At 39.2% G+C, this 17,906-nt stretch overlaps 1 protein-coding gene across 1 annotated transcript in view; it reads right to left on the bottom strand.

Annotated features, from left to right (window-relative positions):
• Window positions 1-17,906, bottom strand: part of Adam9 (ADAM metallopeptidase domain 9) — a 102,513-nt gene that overhangs the window by 34,413 nt on the left and 50,194 nt on the right. The window contains exons 13-15 of the mRNA XM_013024321.1: window positions 12,155-12,247; window positions 9,800-9,995; window positions 766-871 (exon numbers count right to left, since the gene is read on the bottom strand). Of these exons, the coding sequence (XP_012879775.1) occupies window positions 766-871; window positions 9,800-9,995; window positions 12,155-12,247 (395 nt within the window). The remainder of the gene's footprint in view (window positions 1-765; window positions 872-9,799; window positions 9,996-12,154; window positions 12,248-17,906) is intronic.

Genomic DNA, 17,906 nt, shown 5'->3' with positions numbered 1-17,906 from the left:
CAAGCCTCACGACCAACAACAACAACAAAGAAAAAGTCACCATCACTGACTAACTGCTGTGTAAGGTCAAGCAGCATGAAGACCTACGAATGTCAGTGTTTATCTCATGTTTAAGACACCACTGCTATCTCTCCTCACTAGCAAGCACTGTCTTGCTATAGCTGCTTAATTTGCCTGACAGGTGAGGAAGCAGAGTAGGTAGTAGCAATATGCAGTATTGCACAATAATTCCTACTGTGTAAAATGCCAGTGCAAGTATCTTCAGTGCAGACACCATGAGGGAGAAAATACACTAAAGTGACTAAAAACACATGGATTCAAATAAGGGATGACTTCGTTCATCTTTCTAATTTTCATATTGTTAATTATTTCATGTTGTTTAATTATAAAAATAAAAAAAGTTTTAAGTCATTTTATAGAGTTAGAATAATGTTAGTCTGAATTAATTCTGTTGTACCCTTTATCTTGGAGCTTAGTTAATTGAATCTTTTATTGAAAGAAAAATGACAAGTTATTTAGTTGGGAGTCATTATAAATCAAGGATAAACAAAGTAGGATTCTAAAACTCATATTTGAGAGAGCTGACAGGTAAAGGGATGAACTATCTTACTAGTTTTGTTCCTAACACATCTTGTGTAGAAAAATGTTAAGTTTGAAGTTAGGTATTTGAGTGAAGAGTGAGCCAGCAGGTCCCAAGAACACAGAGAAACTAGAGATGACTGCATCACCATCCCTCACAGCCCTCCACTCCTCATCTCCACTTACCCAGTGGCACATTTCTTGTATTCATTGTCAGAGAAACCACAATTGCCAAATCTGTCACCTTTAGAATTCACGTCAATGAAACAATCTCTTGGGGCAGACTTGGCTTCTGTAACATTAAACATTTAGAAGAGAAAAAAAAAGTTATGGCAATTTATAAATAAAAAGTATTCTTTATGACATTCCACACACCTGAGCGAACTACTTCCACACCACTGAAAATGTCACTGGCCCGACCCATAAAATAGTTCAAAAGGAAAGGAATGAAAGAGAAAGAGGAAGAAAGGAAGGGAAGGAGGGAGGGAGAGGGAGAGGGAAGGGGGAGGGAAAGAAAGAAAAGGAAGGAAGGGAGGGAGGGAGGGAAGGAAAAAAGGAGGGGAGGGGAGAGGAGGGGAGAGCAGAGGAAGGGAGAGGAGAACAGAGGAGAGAAGAGGAGAGGAGGGGAGAGGAGAGCAGAGCACAGGAGAGGAGAGGAGGGGAGAGGAGGGGAGGGGAGAGGGGAGGGGAGCAGAGGAGGGGAGAGGAGAGGAGAGGAGAGGAGAGGAGAGGAGAGGAGAGGGAGAAATGGAAAGCTTAGATTGCATAAAAAGCCTGGACTCACACACTGGGGTCCTACACACATTTCAATAGGAACTTCACAGCAGAACTCGCAGTGTGGTGTGGTGCTGATGTCAGCATCTGCCCCACTGCTATCAAGTATACCCCTGCTGCACAACTGGCTACATCAGGCTGGAGAAGTGAATCTTCAGCTCTCTTGCTTTTTATTTACTGTAAGCAGGTGCTTGGTTTAGATATCTCTACGAAATCCATACACTGGTTTAAAAAAACAAAAACAAAAATCTAGGACAGGGGACAAAGTGTCCATCCACTCCTGGCTTTTTGAAATGCAACTTTTCCCCCAAGCAGCAGCCAATCACCTGCAGCCAATGAAGGAAACAGGGATGTGTTCAGTGCAGGCTGTCACCATGGGAACCCAAGGCACCCAGGTGTAATTAAAACAAAGCTCACTGCAGGTGCTGCCCTGCCTTTAGGTCTTCTTCATGACTTCTCAGCAGAATGACTACACAGCAACTATCCAAATCCTCTCTCTGCTACTGAAAACTTTTCTCCACATAGAACTGGGGAAATGCAATCTCATCTTGGAATTTCCACATAAAATCCATGGTCCCACCGACACTGGTGGCTCACGCCTGTAATCCTAGCTACTCAGGAGGCTGAGATCTGAAGATTGCGGTTCAAAGCCAGCCTGGGTAGCAAAGTCCATCCATGAGACTCTTATCTCCAACAAACCACTCGAAAACCAGAAGTGACGCTATGGCTTAAGCGGTAGAGCGCTTACCTTGAGCTGAAGAGCTGAGGGACAGTGCCCAAGCCCCGAGTTCAAGCCCCACGACCGATCAGGAAAAAAAAAAAAAAACCATGGTCCCTTATTATCTAGGGCATGACTTTACTTTGCAACCCTTTCACCTGCAGTGCAAGGGGCTTGCTCCTCCTTCTGAGGTCTCCTAACCATCTGAGGAAATTAACCCCATACTGACGCCCCTGAGGCAGCTGCCATATACAAGTCAATTCTACCCCCAAGTCCAAGCAATACCTAAAGGTGAGCTATACTCACTGTACTTCAAAAAATGACTCGCTATTATCCAAAAGGGATACTTGAGTTTCTAATTAATATAGACAGAAATCCAAGGCACAGATAAGGAAATGGATCTTAAGAGTGCAGGGAAACTGTATTTTCACTGTATTTGATGTTGGTATAATTTGTGGAGGGGAAGGGAAAAAACAAATTGGTTAAATAGAGATACAGGTGGACCCATTGCAACAATGAGATGTACAAGTCATAAGGGATGGGAAGGGCAAACAAAGGAGGAGGCAACAATGCTTGTTAAGAAACGGACTCATTACCTTGCTCATGTAATTGTAACCCCTCTGTACAGTATTTTCACAATAAAAAAAAGAGTGTAGGGGAAATGGATTAGGCCAAATTTATTGGCCAAGGCTCACAAAGCAGAGATTCTGCATTTACTACTGCCCCTTGAGGAGTTAGAAAGGTTCTATCATTTTGTTTGGTTGGGTGGCTAGAACAAAGCACAAGGAGATAGAGCAAAAAGTAGGCAACAGATTATGGCCTGATTTGAGATAGTTTATAGAAACAGCACTGTTTAGATGAAGGGAAAATCAGTCTCTATAGGAAATAGTGCAGTCCCCCAAATGTATCCAATTGATCATTATCTCAGCCATACCTAAAGGATCAATGGCCTTCACCAGAAGAAATATGTGTATGTACTGAATGGTTAAACAGTCCAAAATTCTAGGTTGATGCCTTAAGCCCTAATGGGATGCAATTTTGAAATGGGCCTTTTAGGAGTTAGATGAGATCATGAGAGCAGGGTCCTCTTTATAAGATTAGTGGGCTAAAAAGAAGAAAGAGATTTCTTTTTCTTTGTTCTAACACCACATGAAGACACAGGTGGAAAGTGAGGAAGAGAGCCCTCATCAGGAACCAAAGGAGCAGGAACCCTGATCTTGGGCTTCCCAACCTCCAAGTCTAGGAGAAATAAATATTTGTTGTTTAAGCTGCCCACTCTGTTACCTTGTTATAGTACTTGCTACATTTGAATGTTTATTCCATCCCCAAATCATGTTAAAATGTAATTGTCACTGTAACAGTATTAAAAGGGGAAGTGTTTAAGAGTTGATTAGGCTCTGAGGGCTCTCCCCATTAATTCTCTCTCAGAATTAATATATTAGAAAAGGGTAAAACTTCATCCTGCTTATCGTATGTCCTTCTGCCTGCCACCATGTGATGACACAGCATGGAAACCTAACCAGATCCTAACACCTTGATCTTGGGTGTCCCAGCTTCCAGACCTGTGAACAGACAAATTTCTATCCCTTATAACTTACCCAGGCTGTGGTACATTGCTGGAGAAACCAGCAAATAAGATTAAGATTTGGACACAATCAATCAGACCAAGATGCTAGGCATTGGGTTAAAAAAAAAGATTAGGGTTGGGGGTTGAGAGGAGAATGATGAAAAGAAAAGGATGAATGACACTGATCCAAATTCACTGTATTCATACATACAATTTTGTAAAATGGCAACTCGTTGTACAAGTTCTTAATGATAAAAGTAAAAATTTAAAAATAAAAAAAAGTCAGTCCCTTTGATAACACAGGAGATTTCCAGCAGGTCTAGAATCACTGAGGCCCAGCACTCATGAAGATTTGATAATAAATAATGTTTTAAGTTTCCTTTTTATGTTCCACATGGGAGACCCAGTGATTCCCCAACCTATCTTGTACATGTGCTTTTTTTCCATAGTTCCAGAATGCAGAATTGTAATGCACTTATGGAGCTACTGCTAGAGCCCTCCTTTGGTTCCCTGATCTGTAAAGATGATTATGTGGGAAGGTCAGGTGGAAGAAGCGGCTAGAGTGTTTCTATCTTGTAAAATAGTATCCCTAAAGCAATACCACATTTCTGGAGGGATGGCAGAGACTAGTATGACTATCAGTGTGGGAAAGATTCAGGAGCAGTGAATCTCACCACATTTCCATTCATTTCACTTATCTGCTAAAGATGAGAGGTTCTTAGAGAGTAAAAGTGGATTATCACAAGCTTAACCAAGGTGATGGTTAAAACTGCAGATGCTGTACCAGCTGTGGTTCATTACATGGGCAAATCCATATATCCTCTAATACATGGCTGAGCTGTGATCTCCCCACACTTGTCAGCGAGGCCAACAAGAAGCAAGTGCTTTCAGCAGTCAAGGTCAGCAGTACACCTTCCCTGCTTTAGTTCATGACTATGTCAACTCCAACCCAAGGTCATAATTTAATTGTAAGGCTCTTCATTGCTGATTACTTCCCCTAAAAATCATACCAGTCCATTACACTGAAAATAAGTTTACTAGATCTAGTAGGAAAGAACGAGCAAGCACTATAAACTTTGGAAGACATTTGCATGACAGAAGGTAATAAATTAATCCAGGGATTGTCTATCTCAGTGATACTACTACAGTGTGAGATATAATAAGACATTCATTCTAAGGTGACCAGTGAGGTGTTATTTCTGGCCCTCCACAACCAGAAAGGTACCTAACACCTAATGGCCTCATTAGAATCTGAAGGCAACCTGCTTTCACTGTATTTGATGTTGTTATAATTTGTGGAGGGGAAGGAAAATAACAAATCATTTAAATAGGGATACAGGTGGACCCATTGCAACAATGAGACATACAAGTCGTTATGTCGAAAACGAACTTTACAACTTTGGGGGGGGAGGGTTGGGGTTGAGGATGGGATGGGAAGGGGAAACAAAGGAGGAGGTTACAATGCTTGGTAAGAAATATACTCATTATCATGCCCATGTCATTGTAACCCCTCTGTACAGTATTTTCACAATTAAAAAAAAAGAATCTGAAGGCAATATAGACTCGTGCAATGATGGACTTCCTAAAACAACATTTCTCAGAATATATCCTCATCATTAACCAATGTATGACTGTATTCTCTGTTTGGTTGTGTCACTCTGGACCATTTACAACTTGTTTTGGGTGTGACCCAGCAGAGAAAAAGGCTCTGCAACAGGTCCAGAATGCCATGTAAGATTCTCTGCCACTTAGGCCACATAATTCAAATACTTGAAGTTTGGCTAAGAATGCTATGTGGAGCCTTCAACAGTTTTTCTTTTTTAATTATTTTTTTATTGTGAAAAAACTGTACAGAGGGGTTACAATTACATGGGCAAGATAATGAGTACATTTCTTATCAAGCATTGTAGCCTCCTCCTTTGTTTCCCCTTCCCATCCCTTCCAAGCCTCCCCCCCCACCCAATCCTCCCCCCACCCCCCCACCAAAGTTGTAAAGTTTGTTTTCGACATGACAACTTGTACTTCTCATTGTTTCAATGGGTCCGCCTGTATCCTTATTTAAATGACTTGTTTTTCCCCTTCCCCTCCACAAATTATACCGACATCAAATACGGTGAAAGCAGGGGTTATACTGTGGGGGAGGGACATACAAAGCAACAAAGAAATAATCGTATAAATGCGTTAGAAACAAATGCGTGAAAGAAAAAAAAACATTTAAATACATATCTTAGGGTTCATTTTCCTAACATCACAACAGTTTTTGACAGGTGAATCACAGCACAGACCTTTAGGATTTTAAAGCAAAGCTTTAAAGAGTATAACTACTCTCCTTTTCAGAAACAACTCTTGATCTGCTACTAGGCAGTTAGTAGAAACTGAATGTTTATCCATGGGCCCCCAAGTTACTGTTGAACATGAGCTGCCCATCATAAACTTGGGTGTCATCTGACCTACTAAGCCAAGAAGCTGGCAAATGCAACATCATAAAATGGAAATGGTATGCATGTGACTAGAAACAAGCTGGCCTCAAAAGCACAGGTCAATTATATGAAGAAGCCCAACTATCCACAATCCTCACTCCAACTGCACAGATCTTTCTCTTCTAGCCAGCACCTATTACTTCAAGGTGAATTCTCCACCATGAGTTGACAGAGTAGGAAAAGAATGATGATGAGATTACAAAAGGTTCTTCAAATTAGGCAGGCACCCCCCAAGAGTGGACATCTATAACACTATAGCTATTTTCTAGGACATCCATCAAGTGTACCTGATTCTTTGCTATGCCTGGAAGAACAGGTAAACAGATATGTAATTATAGACCCATCGACTTACTGTGGCCAGTGGTTTTAATAATCAAACAGATAGGATGATCCATTCTGTAGACTGTGGCCAGCCGCTTTCTCCAGCCACTCCTTTCATTACCCAAAAGGCTCATAAACAAAGTACCCATAGTGGGAGAGTTAGTGGTTATTCATGAGCTCAGAAAAAATAGCTGACTTTGCTACAGTCAATGCTAAATACCAAGTCCACTGGCAGCAAAGAACCTAATTGGTAACATTCCCTAGAGAGATTAGCCCAAAGAACCTGGAAGTAGGGAGATTTTGCTCTTCCCTTTCCAGGAAGGAAGGGCCAGTGTTAATTCTTATTGAAATAGACACTCTGGATGTGGATTTGCTGAATGTCCCTACATACAAGCTCCTGCAAAACTAGCATCTACGGATCTACCAAATTCCTTATCCACTACCATGATATTCCATACAGCTTTGCTTAAGTTTAAGGAATTCACTTCAGAACAAATGATAAGCAGCAATGAAGCTGTGCTTATGGAATTCACTGTGATAGCTAGCCTGTTCCACATGATCTCAAAGTGGCTATCTCATTAATGAATGATAGAAATACTAGCTTGCACTAGTAGTACCTTGAAGGACTAGGGTAAAGTTATTCAAAAGGATATATATTCTCTGATTATTTATGCTTATTTTCCCAAAACAGAGTCAGGGGAAGCCAGGGGTAGAAATGTAACTGGCAAAACTCACTGTCACCCCTAGTAACCCACTAGCAAAATTATACTTATTATTGCATAACTTTATGCTCTGCTGGTTAGAGGTCTTCATTTCAAAGGGAAATAGTCTTCCACCAGAAGTTGCCAGAAGGGTTCCAGCGAACTGGGAAGTAAAACATCTAACCATGTTGAGCTCTTCATATTTCAGGCAAAGAGGGAGTTCACTACTCTGACTAGATAACTGATCCTGACTAGTAGATTACTAAGTGAAAACTTGACTACTGTCCTACAATGGGGGGGGAAGAACAGCATGTCTGCAATACTAGAGAGCCCTTACAACAGTTTCAGTATTTCCAGTCCCACTCACTAAAATTACTACTAAAACTGCAACAATCAAATCAAAACCCCTAAGCATCTAGACCCTTCAGGAATGGTAAGTTAGTCACCCTACCAGTTTAAAAAATCACAACCAGCTGAGGTACTTAGGGAATATCGAATAAATAGACAGGTGACCACATGAACTATTACTGAATGAGAACTGTAATCATTACCAACATTTCTCTTTATTTTGGTACAAATATAACTGTGATACAATGTCCTTATTTTCTTCCCTCTCTTACCTCTTTATTATGTAAAATAACATATACTGACTTTCTGTCTATAGGGCAATTTGGGCTGAGGTTAACTTTTATTCAGTGGAGTTAGTAAAGCAGATTGTCCTCATGAATGACTCTCAATCAAACTGAGACATCAGCTTTTTTTCTGCCATTGGAACAGAACTGAAACACCAGCTCTTCCTGGCTCACAAACTGGAACCACTTCACCAGCCCTACTGGTTGTAAAGCACTTAGACTCAGCCTAGAATGAGACCATTACCTCTGCTGATCACATTGCAATCTGGTACTTACTAGCCTTCTATAACCACGTGTGTCAATTCAGAGTGTGAGGTATGTATCTGCATATGTGTTTATATCTGTATGTATACATGTACATACATTTATACTCTATTGCTTCTGTTCTCTGAAGAATTCTGACAAATTCAGAAGACTATAAGACAACACCCAAAGGAATGTGGGGCGGGAGGAGGGAGGAAGAGATCTTCTGTTCAGACTCCTTCAAATAGATTGAAATGAGCAGAACACTGGATGCCTGTAAACACCTCAAGGCAAGACCAGGATACAGGCTAACCTCTTGCAGTTTAATCAGTGGTAAATATACACAAAACTAACTGACTGAGAAAAAAAAGGAACTATTAATTCTAGAAAAAACAAAAGGCAGAAAAGCAACTATAACCTACTACACAGGTCAGTTGTGGATAGTGTTGCATGTTTATTACACAACGAGCAGTCAACACTGCTCTAAAACTACAATGAATCCATGCTGAGAAGATGCAGAATTAAAGAACATGTACATGGATGATAGGTCAGGGCTGAAAACAGAAACAGAAGGAAAACTAATTTTCATCCCTCAAAAAATCAAAAAAAGCAGCATTATCAAGAGATATCTAAAGACCTAGTGAAAATAACAAAAAAGTTAGATTAAAAATAATAATAAAACTTATTGCCTCAAAGGATGGGGGAGCTGGGTAGAAAAAAGGTTTAATTTTCAAAATATACACTATACAGTAAGTTGGGGGTTTTGTGGGGTTTTTTTTGGGGGGGGTTCCGGTCGTGGGGCCTGAACTCTGGGCCTGGGCGCTGTCCCTCAGCTCTTCAGCTCAAGGCTAGCGCTCTACCACTTGAGCCATATTGCCACTTCTGGATTTTTTCTTTTTGCTTATGTGGTGCTGAGGAATCAAGCCCAGGGCCTCAGGCATGCAAGGCAAGCGCTCTACCACTGAGCCACCTTCCCAACCCCATACAGTAAATTGGTTTTTTAAATCTAGCATATACCTTTGATAAAAAATGAAAATTTTAAAAAGAAAAATATGGGAAAACTAAATGCACACATTATATATCCATCCCTAAGAAAATGTATATCAAAATCATGGTCTATTTAACTAATCAATTACTATAATTTACTATGATATATATACTAATATTGATAGAGCTCAAGAATATTCTGGGTGAAGGATGAAAATAGACCAGGCAAATAACCTTATATGATTCAAACAAGAATATTAGTAGTTAGAGGAAGGAGATTATTAGGAGAGCATTTGTATAACATATATGAAGATCTGCATTTTATTCCTCACACAAAACATCTAGAAAACAGCCGAGCACCTGTGGCTCATGCCTGTAATCCTAGCTACTCAGGAGGCTGAGATCTGAGGTTCATGGTTCAAAGCCAGCCACGGCAGGAATGTCCCTAAGATTCTTATCTCCAAATAAACCACTTAGAAAACCAGAAGTGGCTCTGTGGCTAGCTAAGGGACAGTGCCCAGGCCCAGAGTTCAAGCCCCATTACTGCAAAAAAAACAAATAAAAATCTAGAAAACAATACTACATATGTGCATATATGTATATATTTTATATGAATAAAAAAAATCAGCCAAATTTAGACATGAAAATTCATGATCATGACTGTCACTGGAAAAGAAAGAAGATATAGCAGGAGAGGGAAAAGACACCATCAATAACATTTGTTTTCCTTTAAAAAAAAAAAAAAAACTCTGAAGAAAAATAGGTAAAATCAAAGAGATTGACTGTGAATATCTTACTTGAACCAAAGATGACTTGGCACTGTGCATCGTAGTTCTGGCACATTCCATCGTAACAGTAGGCTTTGTTATTCTGGCATGGATATCCATTCTGAATAAAGACATCTGGCTGGCAGAACTGAGAAGAACCATTGCAATACTCTGGAACATCACATTCACTGGATTTTCCTCGGCACAAAGAGCCTCCTGGAAGGAACTAGGGTAAGAAGATTCAAATTATATTCCTGATCGGAAACATTTCCACCAATTAGTCACATTTTGAAGAGTTCTAGCAATAAAAGACATAATAACCCAAGAGAAAAATAAACAAGGGCCAATAATGAGCAATTCATAAACATGACAAATGAAAATAAAAAGCAAACTAAAAATTGCAGAGTAAACAGGAACAAATGAATATTGTACCTATTATACCAACTCAGATTATAGTGCTTGCTAGTAACCAATGTTATCTCTTAGAGCAAACTGGTTATTAACACTGCTGACATCAGCAAAGACTAGCAAACTTGTGGGAGACATACAAAACACAGATCAAAACTTTCAAGATGCATACTCTAGCCCAATAATTCCTCTAATATAAATTAATTGGAAGAAATTTGAATGTCTCCTAGAGAATGCAGAGTTGTCATATTGAGAAAGCTTCTCTGGGAGTACGTGTTAAGAAGCAGTCACAGCTTAACAACCCGCAAGTCACTTTACCATAGAACTCGGAGTTAAATCAGTTATAAGAGGTATGGGAAAAGAGGACAAAACAGTTGGCGGGGAAGAGCAAAAATTTAAGATTTGAGAAGGTAGACAGCCAGGAAGCCAGAGGCTGCAGGATCCCAGTGCATCATTGCACAGGGAGACAGAGATAATGGAAGTTCAAACAAGTGCAGCACAACCCACAATTAGATAAAGGCAGGATTCCACCTCCTGGAGCTAAGCAGCCTTGGGACTTCCTACTAAGTCAAAAAGAGACACATCAGCCATCAGCTTGAACTCTGAAGGCCCTTGTCCCATGTAAGGCCTTCTGAGGGAAGGCCTAAATGTAAAACAGCCTTTTGCAATCTACAGATAAGTTTATATATTAATATATTTATATATATGCAAGGAAAATATATTTTTCTTATGAATATATATTTATACTTATGTTGTTTTTTAAATATATACATTTACACATACATATATTGAGGCAAACAAGAAAAATAAATTCATGTTGAATATAAGCCTGTTTGTCTTTGTTCTTATATTGATTCAAGTGTTTGAGTGTTATATTTATCTAACTATATGGTTATTCTCTTCTGTAAATCAGACCAACACCATTTACTTTATAATTGCTATATTCTAACACTTCATCTTGTATTTTGCTTCTCCCTCTTCCTTTTATTTAAAAGTATGCTATCTGAAGCCCATTATCTCTTGTAGTATTCTCTTTGGATCATAATTTCACCTCCTTCCTATAACACTCCCCTTCTATACCCTCCTTATATCAAGAAGTAGAACTCTCCTCTTATTCATCTCTCCTACTTCTGCTTTTCCTTTGCTAAATCTTCCCCATTACCTACTAACTACATTAGTTGAACATTACTTCTTCTTATTTGTTTTTCATTTTTTGCTTTCTATGTTTGGTTTTCATGTTAATTTTTTTTCTTTTCTTCTCCATGATCACTGGTTTTGTTATGTATGTATGTCTATATATCTACTAATCTCTCCTGACTTTACCTCCTCGATCCCTAACTATACAATATTAACTAATTTTCTTCTGTTTACCTTACTCTCCACCTTCCTATTAACTTCTTTCATAAAGCCAGCTACCACATATAACCAAATACCAACATTTTTCCAGTGGCTCTATCCTCTCTATCTCCTTTCTACTAGCACCTGGTAAAAGAAGGTCTTCCTAGAGCACTAAAATACACCTTGGATCCTATATTCATCAAAAAAAATAAATATATCAGAGCAGTATTGATGACTGATCTTCATTAGAACTTAACAAATACCCCTGGCTTACTACCTGCATTAACCTATGAAATCAAGCTTCCTCAGAATGGGTGGAGAGGAGTACACACACACACACACACACACACACACACACACACAAACACAAACACACACATACACACAGTGTCTTAAATATCGAAAGTACAGACCCACCCTTTTGATCCACACACCACCACCACCACCACCACCACTACCCAGTTATTACTCCATTTTAATGAAACTGCAAGAAACCAGCAAGTGAGAATGAACATACAAGAGATCGAAACCTTCACAAATCCTGGACCCAGGTGCATAAATCCTAATGAAACATCACAAAGTTCATCGAGTTTTCTTTTTCAATTCTTTTTTTTTTCCTAATAGGAAGGAATTCCTTACCCTGCAGTCTTTACAACAATCACCATAGGCACATTCAGCAAATGATTTCAGCTTACAAGTACTTCCTTCACAGCATGGGTCCAGCTCACACTCCTGTGAAGAGAGAATAGCTGTGAGCAAAGAAATAGATTATTAGAGGTCACAAATAAGTCTTTTTTCTTTTCTTAAAATCTGCTTCATTCTAACCGTGTCAGTGAAGTTTCTCCATAAACAACTCCTAAACTAGACTTTTAGAGTGATCAGCCTCTGTAGCTTTAGTATTTTGGTCTCAACACATCTTAGAAGACTAAAGTCAGCATATATGCCTTAGTCTGATCAGAGTGTTATCATAGAGTACCACAGACTGGGAGGCTTAATGAACAGAAATCTCTTCTCTCCTGTGTTAATATAGCAGAATCAGTGGTCTAATTCTTACCATGTGCTACATCCTTATCAGATGCCACCACTTGGGAAAAATGACTTAAGAGTCTATTAGTAGTGTATGTACTATTTTCCAATTTCCTATCTGCTTACAAATATTTCCTAATAAAAGTATTAAACTTCACTTTTCTTTTAGTTAACATATAATAACTATACAAATTTATGGGCCAGCATGGTATTTCAACACAACTATTCAATGTACACTGATCAAATAGGATCTCCATCTCACAGTAAAAACTGTAAGATAAATGAACTATAATGAATTTGCAATATACCAAAAACAACAAGTCAAAATAGAAAATTAACATAAATGGAAAATCTAAAATCTGGAGCTGGGTGTATTGGCACACACCTGTAATCTCAGAAATTCAAGAGGAAGAGCTCAAAAGGACTAGGATTTGCAGACAGCCAAGGGAAAAATGTAAGCAAGACCCAGCCTCAATTAACAATAAAGGCAGGCATTATAGCTCACATTGTAATCCCAGCTACATTGAAAGCACAGGTGGGAAGAACATTACCTGAAGCTACTATGGGCAAAAATTCAACACCCTATCTAAAAAACAATTAAAGCAAAAAAAAAAAAAAAGGTGGAAGCATGGAATACCTGCCTAGCAAGGCCCTGAGTTCAAACCCTAGCAATGCAAAAAGAAAAGAAAGAAAGAAAGAAAGAAGAAAACTTCAGTAAGTTGAGAGTAGGCAAAGAACTTTTGGATTAAAAATCAAGAATACAATCCATACAAGTTCAAATAGAGTTAATCAAATATACACATTCTGATCTTTAAAAGATACTGTTAAAATGAACTACACAATAACTTGCAGGCGGGGATGTATGATTTTTTGGATGAATTGTTGAAGTCGACTGGCCAATATTTTGTTGAGAAGTTTTGCATCTATGTTCATCAAAGAAATGGGTCTATAGTTCTCTTTCTTTGATGAGTCCCTGCCTGGTTTTGGGATGAGGGTTATGATGACTTCATTGAATGTGTTCAGTAGTGAACTTTCTCTTTCAATTTCATTGAAGAGTTGGAGGAGTATTGGTGTGAGCTCTGCTTTGAAGGCCTTGTAGAATTCTGCTGTAAATCCATCTGGTCCTGGGCTTTTCTTAGATGGGAGGTCTCTTATTGCTGTTTCTATTTCAATGCTTGATATGGGCCTGTTAAGATGGTTTAACTCATCTTGGTTTAGTTTCAGCATGTCGATATTTGCTAGGAAAAGGTCCATTTCTGCCAAGTTCTCAAACTTATTAGCATAAAGGTTTGAGAAGTATTCCCTTATAATGTTCTGAATCTTGGTTGTTTCTGTGGTGATATTTCCATTCTCATCTCTGAATTTATTTATTTGGGTATATTCTCTTCTTTTTTGATAAGATTTGCTAAGAGTCTGTCAATTTTGTTAAATTTTTTGAAGACCAACTCTTTGTTTTGTTGATTTTTCCTATGGTTTTTTTGGATTCTAATTCATTTAATTCTGATTTAATTTTAATTATGTCTTTTCATCTACTGGATAGCTAGCAAGATCAATAGAAAGCCCACGGATTGGGAGAAGTATCTTCACTAGCCATACAATGGACAAGGGTCTCATATCTAAAAATATACCTGGAACTCAAAAAATTAATTCCCCCAACAACAAATCCTCAAAGAAACAACTACACAATAAATAAGTGGGCTAAAGACTTAAAGAGAAACTTCTCTGAAGAGGAAAGAAGGAAGGCCAATAGACACATGAAGAAATGCTCAACCTCTCTAGCCATAAAAGAAATGCAAATCAAAACTATACTGAGATACCACCTCACCCCAGGTAGAATGGCTATAATCAAGAACTCTAATAACAACAGATGCTGGAGGGGATATGGACAGGAGGGAACCCTACTGCATTGTTGGTGGGAGTATAAACTTGTTCAACTACTTTGGAAAGCAGTATGGAGGTTCCTCAAAAGACTCCACATAGAGTTCCCCTATAACCCAGCAATCCCACTTTTGGACATTTACCCAAATGATCACAAACAAGACCATACTAAAGCTACCAGCACAACTATGTTTATTGAAGCATTATTCACCATAGCTAAGATATGGAACCAACCCAGATGCCCCTCAGTAGATGAATGGATCAAGAAAATGTGGTATATATACACAATGGAATTCTGTACCTCCAATCAAAAAGAATGACATTGCCCCATTTGTTAGGAAATGGAGAGGCTTGGAAAAAATTCTATTAAGTGAAGTAAGCCAGGCCCAAAGAAATATAGGTCCCATGGTTTCCCTTATTTGTAATATCTAGTTTATGTCTGAGTCAAGCAGAAAAAGTCAGATAAGGTGATGTTAAGGAAATGAACCCTAAGATATGTATTCAAATGTTTTTTTTCTTTCATGTGATTGTTTCTAACACATTTATAAGATTATTTCTTTGTTGCTTTGTATGTCCCTCCCCCACGGTATAACCCCTGCTTTCACTGTATTTGATGTTGGTATAATTTGTGGAGGGGAAGGGGAAAAACAAACCGTTTAAATAGGGATACAGGTGGACCCATTACAACAATGAGATGTACAAGTCGTTATGTCGAAAAACGAACTTTACAACTTTGGCGGGGGGATACTGTTAATTAAGGATAAGGTACAATTTAGACAGAATGTGCATAAGTCAAAGGATGTATATCAGAATATTGAAGATATTCTCAAAACTAGTAACACTTAATCAAGTTCCTAAAATGAGGTAAACAAGTTGAACAGACACAGCACCACAAGATACATAAATATCAAATATAGACACACACACACACACACACACACACATACACACACAATCAGCATGAGAACTAGCAAAGTACAACCAGAATGGGGCTACACCTTCCAGCTAGCAGGCTCCCAATGCTGTAGACCAGGAGGCATGAGGTCCTAATAAGGAGATGGTAGCACTGAACACCCTACCCCCCTAGTGGGAAGGGGACACTGTGCAAACACACAGCTCCCTATGACCAAGTCATTCCACTCCTGGTTGGTTGCCCAAGAGAGATATAAACCTAAGTCCACATAAAATCTAGGAGGTGACTATCCTACTAAACTTTATTTGTAATGTACACTCACTAAAAACCACTCAAATAGTCATCAACAGACAGATACACAAAGTTGCAAATAGGAAATGGGGGTGGGGAGGAACTGTTGTCCAAACTGCACATAAACCAGTCTCAAAAATTCTGCTGAGTGAAAGAACCAAGATACCAAAAGCCATTCCATGTCTATAAAATCTTGCAAAATGCATGCTACTATATATAGTGAGATAAAGTTGGAAACAGTCCAGGAAAAATGGAGGATATAAAGGAGTGAGTATAAATCAGACAACAGTGGCTCATGCCTGTAATCCTAGTTACTCAGGAAGCTAAGATCTGAGGATTGTGGCTCAAAGCCAGCCTGGGAAAAAAAGTCCCTAAGATTCTTATGTCCAATGAACCACCAAAAAGCCAGAAAGTAGAGCTGAGGCTCAAGAAGTAGAATGCTAGACTTGAGCAAAAGAGCTCAGGGACGGTGTCCAGACCCTGAGTTCAAGCCTCAGGACTGACTAAAAATGGAGTGGGTTGGGGGGCATAGGTGATTACCAAATGGGCATAAGGAATTTTTTCGATTTTTTTTGTCAGTCATGGGCTTGAACCCAGAGCCTGAGCACTGTACTGAGCTCTTTTGCTCAAAGCTAGCATTCTACCACTTTGTGCCACAGTGCCTCTTTAAGTTTTCTGGTAGTTAATTGGAGATAAGAATATCACGGACTTTCCTGACTGGGTTGGTTTTGAACTGTAATCCTCAGATCTCAGGCTCCTGAGTAGCTAGGATTACAGGCATAAGCCACCAGCACCCATCCACAAGGAACTTTTTAAGGTGATATCATTAGCTTGATGGTAATAAGTTTTCAATTATGTATACATGTGTCAAAACTTACCTACTGCACTCATTAAAGATGTCTAATTCCTGTAGACTCAGTACATACAAGTATATATTAACTTATTCTTTGTTTTATCCCAACCCACATTTAGTCACGTTTTATTCTTTTCTATAACATTTCACACTTTGCTTGCCTTCACAACCACGAAAAGGTAACATGCATGGCCCTCTTACAGCCTGCCTCTGGAATGCTCCCTAGAAGCCCACGTTTTAGGCCACTACGACAACAGTGTTCAGTGATCATATGTTCTGTCTGACCTCATCAATGGACTTCATTGATTGAGAGCTGATTAACAGGCTATCCAGAGAAGGGGCCTAGTTGACAAAAATAGGTCACTAGGGGAATGATTTTAAAGGGCAAATTTTGTTCCCAGACTCTCTTTTCTTTCTCTCTCCACCTCCTCTCCCTAGCTCCTTCTGCTTCCTGTCTACCATAAGATTTCCAGCCTCCTCTGCCACAGGCTCCCTGGATGTTCATCCTTTACTCAGGCCAAAAGCAATATGGTCAAGTAAGTTTGGAATGAAACCTCTAAATCCTGAGCCAAAATAAACCTTTCTCCTTTTATGGTAACTTCTCTCAGGAATCCAGCACAATGACAGAATGCTGGCTTCTTCCTGAAAATCCTGCAGCCACAGCTGACACTTTCCTATCAGTGCCCCACAGATCACTTCCCTGCATCTCTCCAGCTTCTGCTGGAGGTATGTTTATCTTCGCTTTCCCTTTAAGATAAAAACGTATTTGTTTGATTTTGAGATGCTTGAAAACTGATATTAAAGATCTCTTCTCGTTCTAATAGTCTTCCTTATAAATTAAGGTTTTCTCTATGTAAACCTTAAGTTTTTATTGTCATATTCAATTATACTTTGATAAAGGTAGCAATTTTGTTGTTCAAAAATGCTCAGCAAGGGGCTGGGAAGTTGGCTCAGTGGTAGAGCGCTTGCCTTGCATGCCTGAGACCCTAGGTTCAATTCCTCAGCACCACATAAGCAAAAAAGAAAAAACCCTGAAGTGCGCTGTGACTCAAGTGGTAGAGCGCTAGCCTTGAGCTGAAGAGCTGAGGAACAATGCCCAGGCCCAGAGTTCAGGCCCCACCACTGGACCCAAAAAAAAAAAAAATGCTCAGCAAGACAGACTCAGTTTTGTAATAGACTAAAGAACTGAGAAAGGAACAATGTGTATAGAAAGTTAGTTTAGGATAAAAAGACTATTTTAAAGTCAGGCACCAGTGGCTCATGCCTGTAATCCTAGCTACTCAGGAGGCTGAGATCTGAGGATCAGAGTTCAAAGCCAGCCCAGGTAGTAAAATCCGTGAGACTCTTATCTCCAATAAACCACCAGAAAACCAGAAGTGGTGTTGTGGCTCAAGTGGTAAAGCATTCGTCTTGAGCTAAAGAGCTCAGGG

Source organism: Dipodomys ordii, unplaced genomic scaffold (genome assembly GCF_000151885.1).
Source record: "Dipodomys ordii isolate 6190 unplaced genomic scaffold, Dord_2.0 Scaffold4, whole genome shotgun sequence".
Lineage (NCBI taxonomy): Eukaryota > Metazoa > Chordata > Mammalia > Rodentia > Heteromyidae > Dipodomys > Dipodomys ordii.
This window is presented reverse-complemented; position numbering and strand designations above follow the sequence as displayed.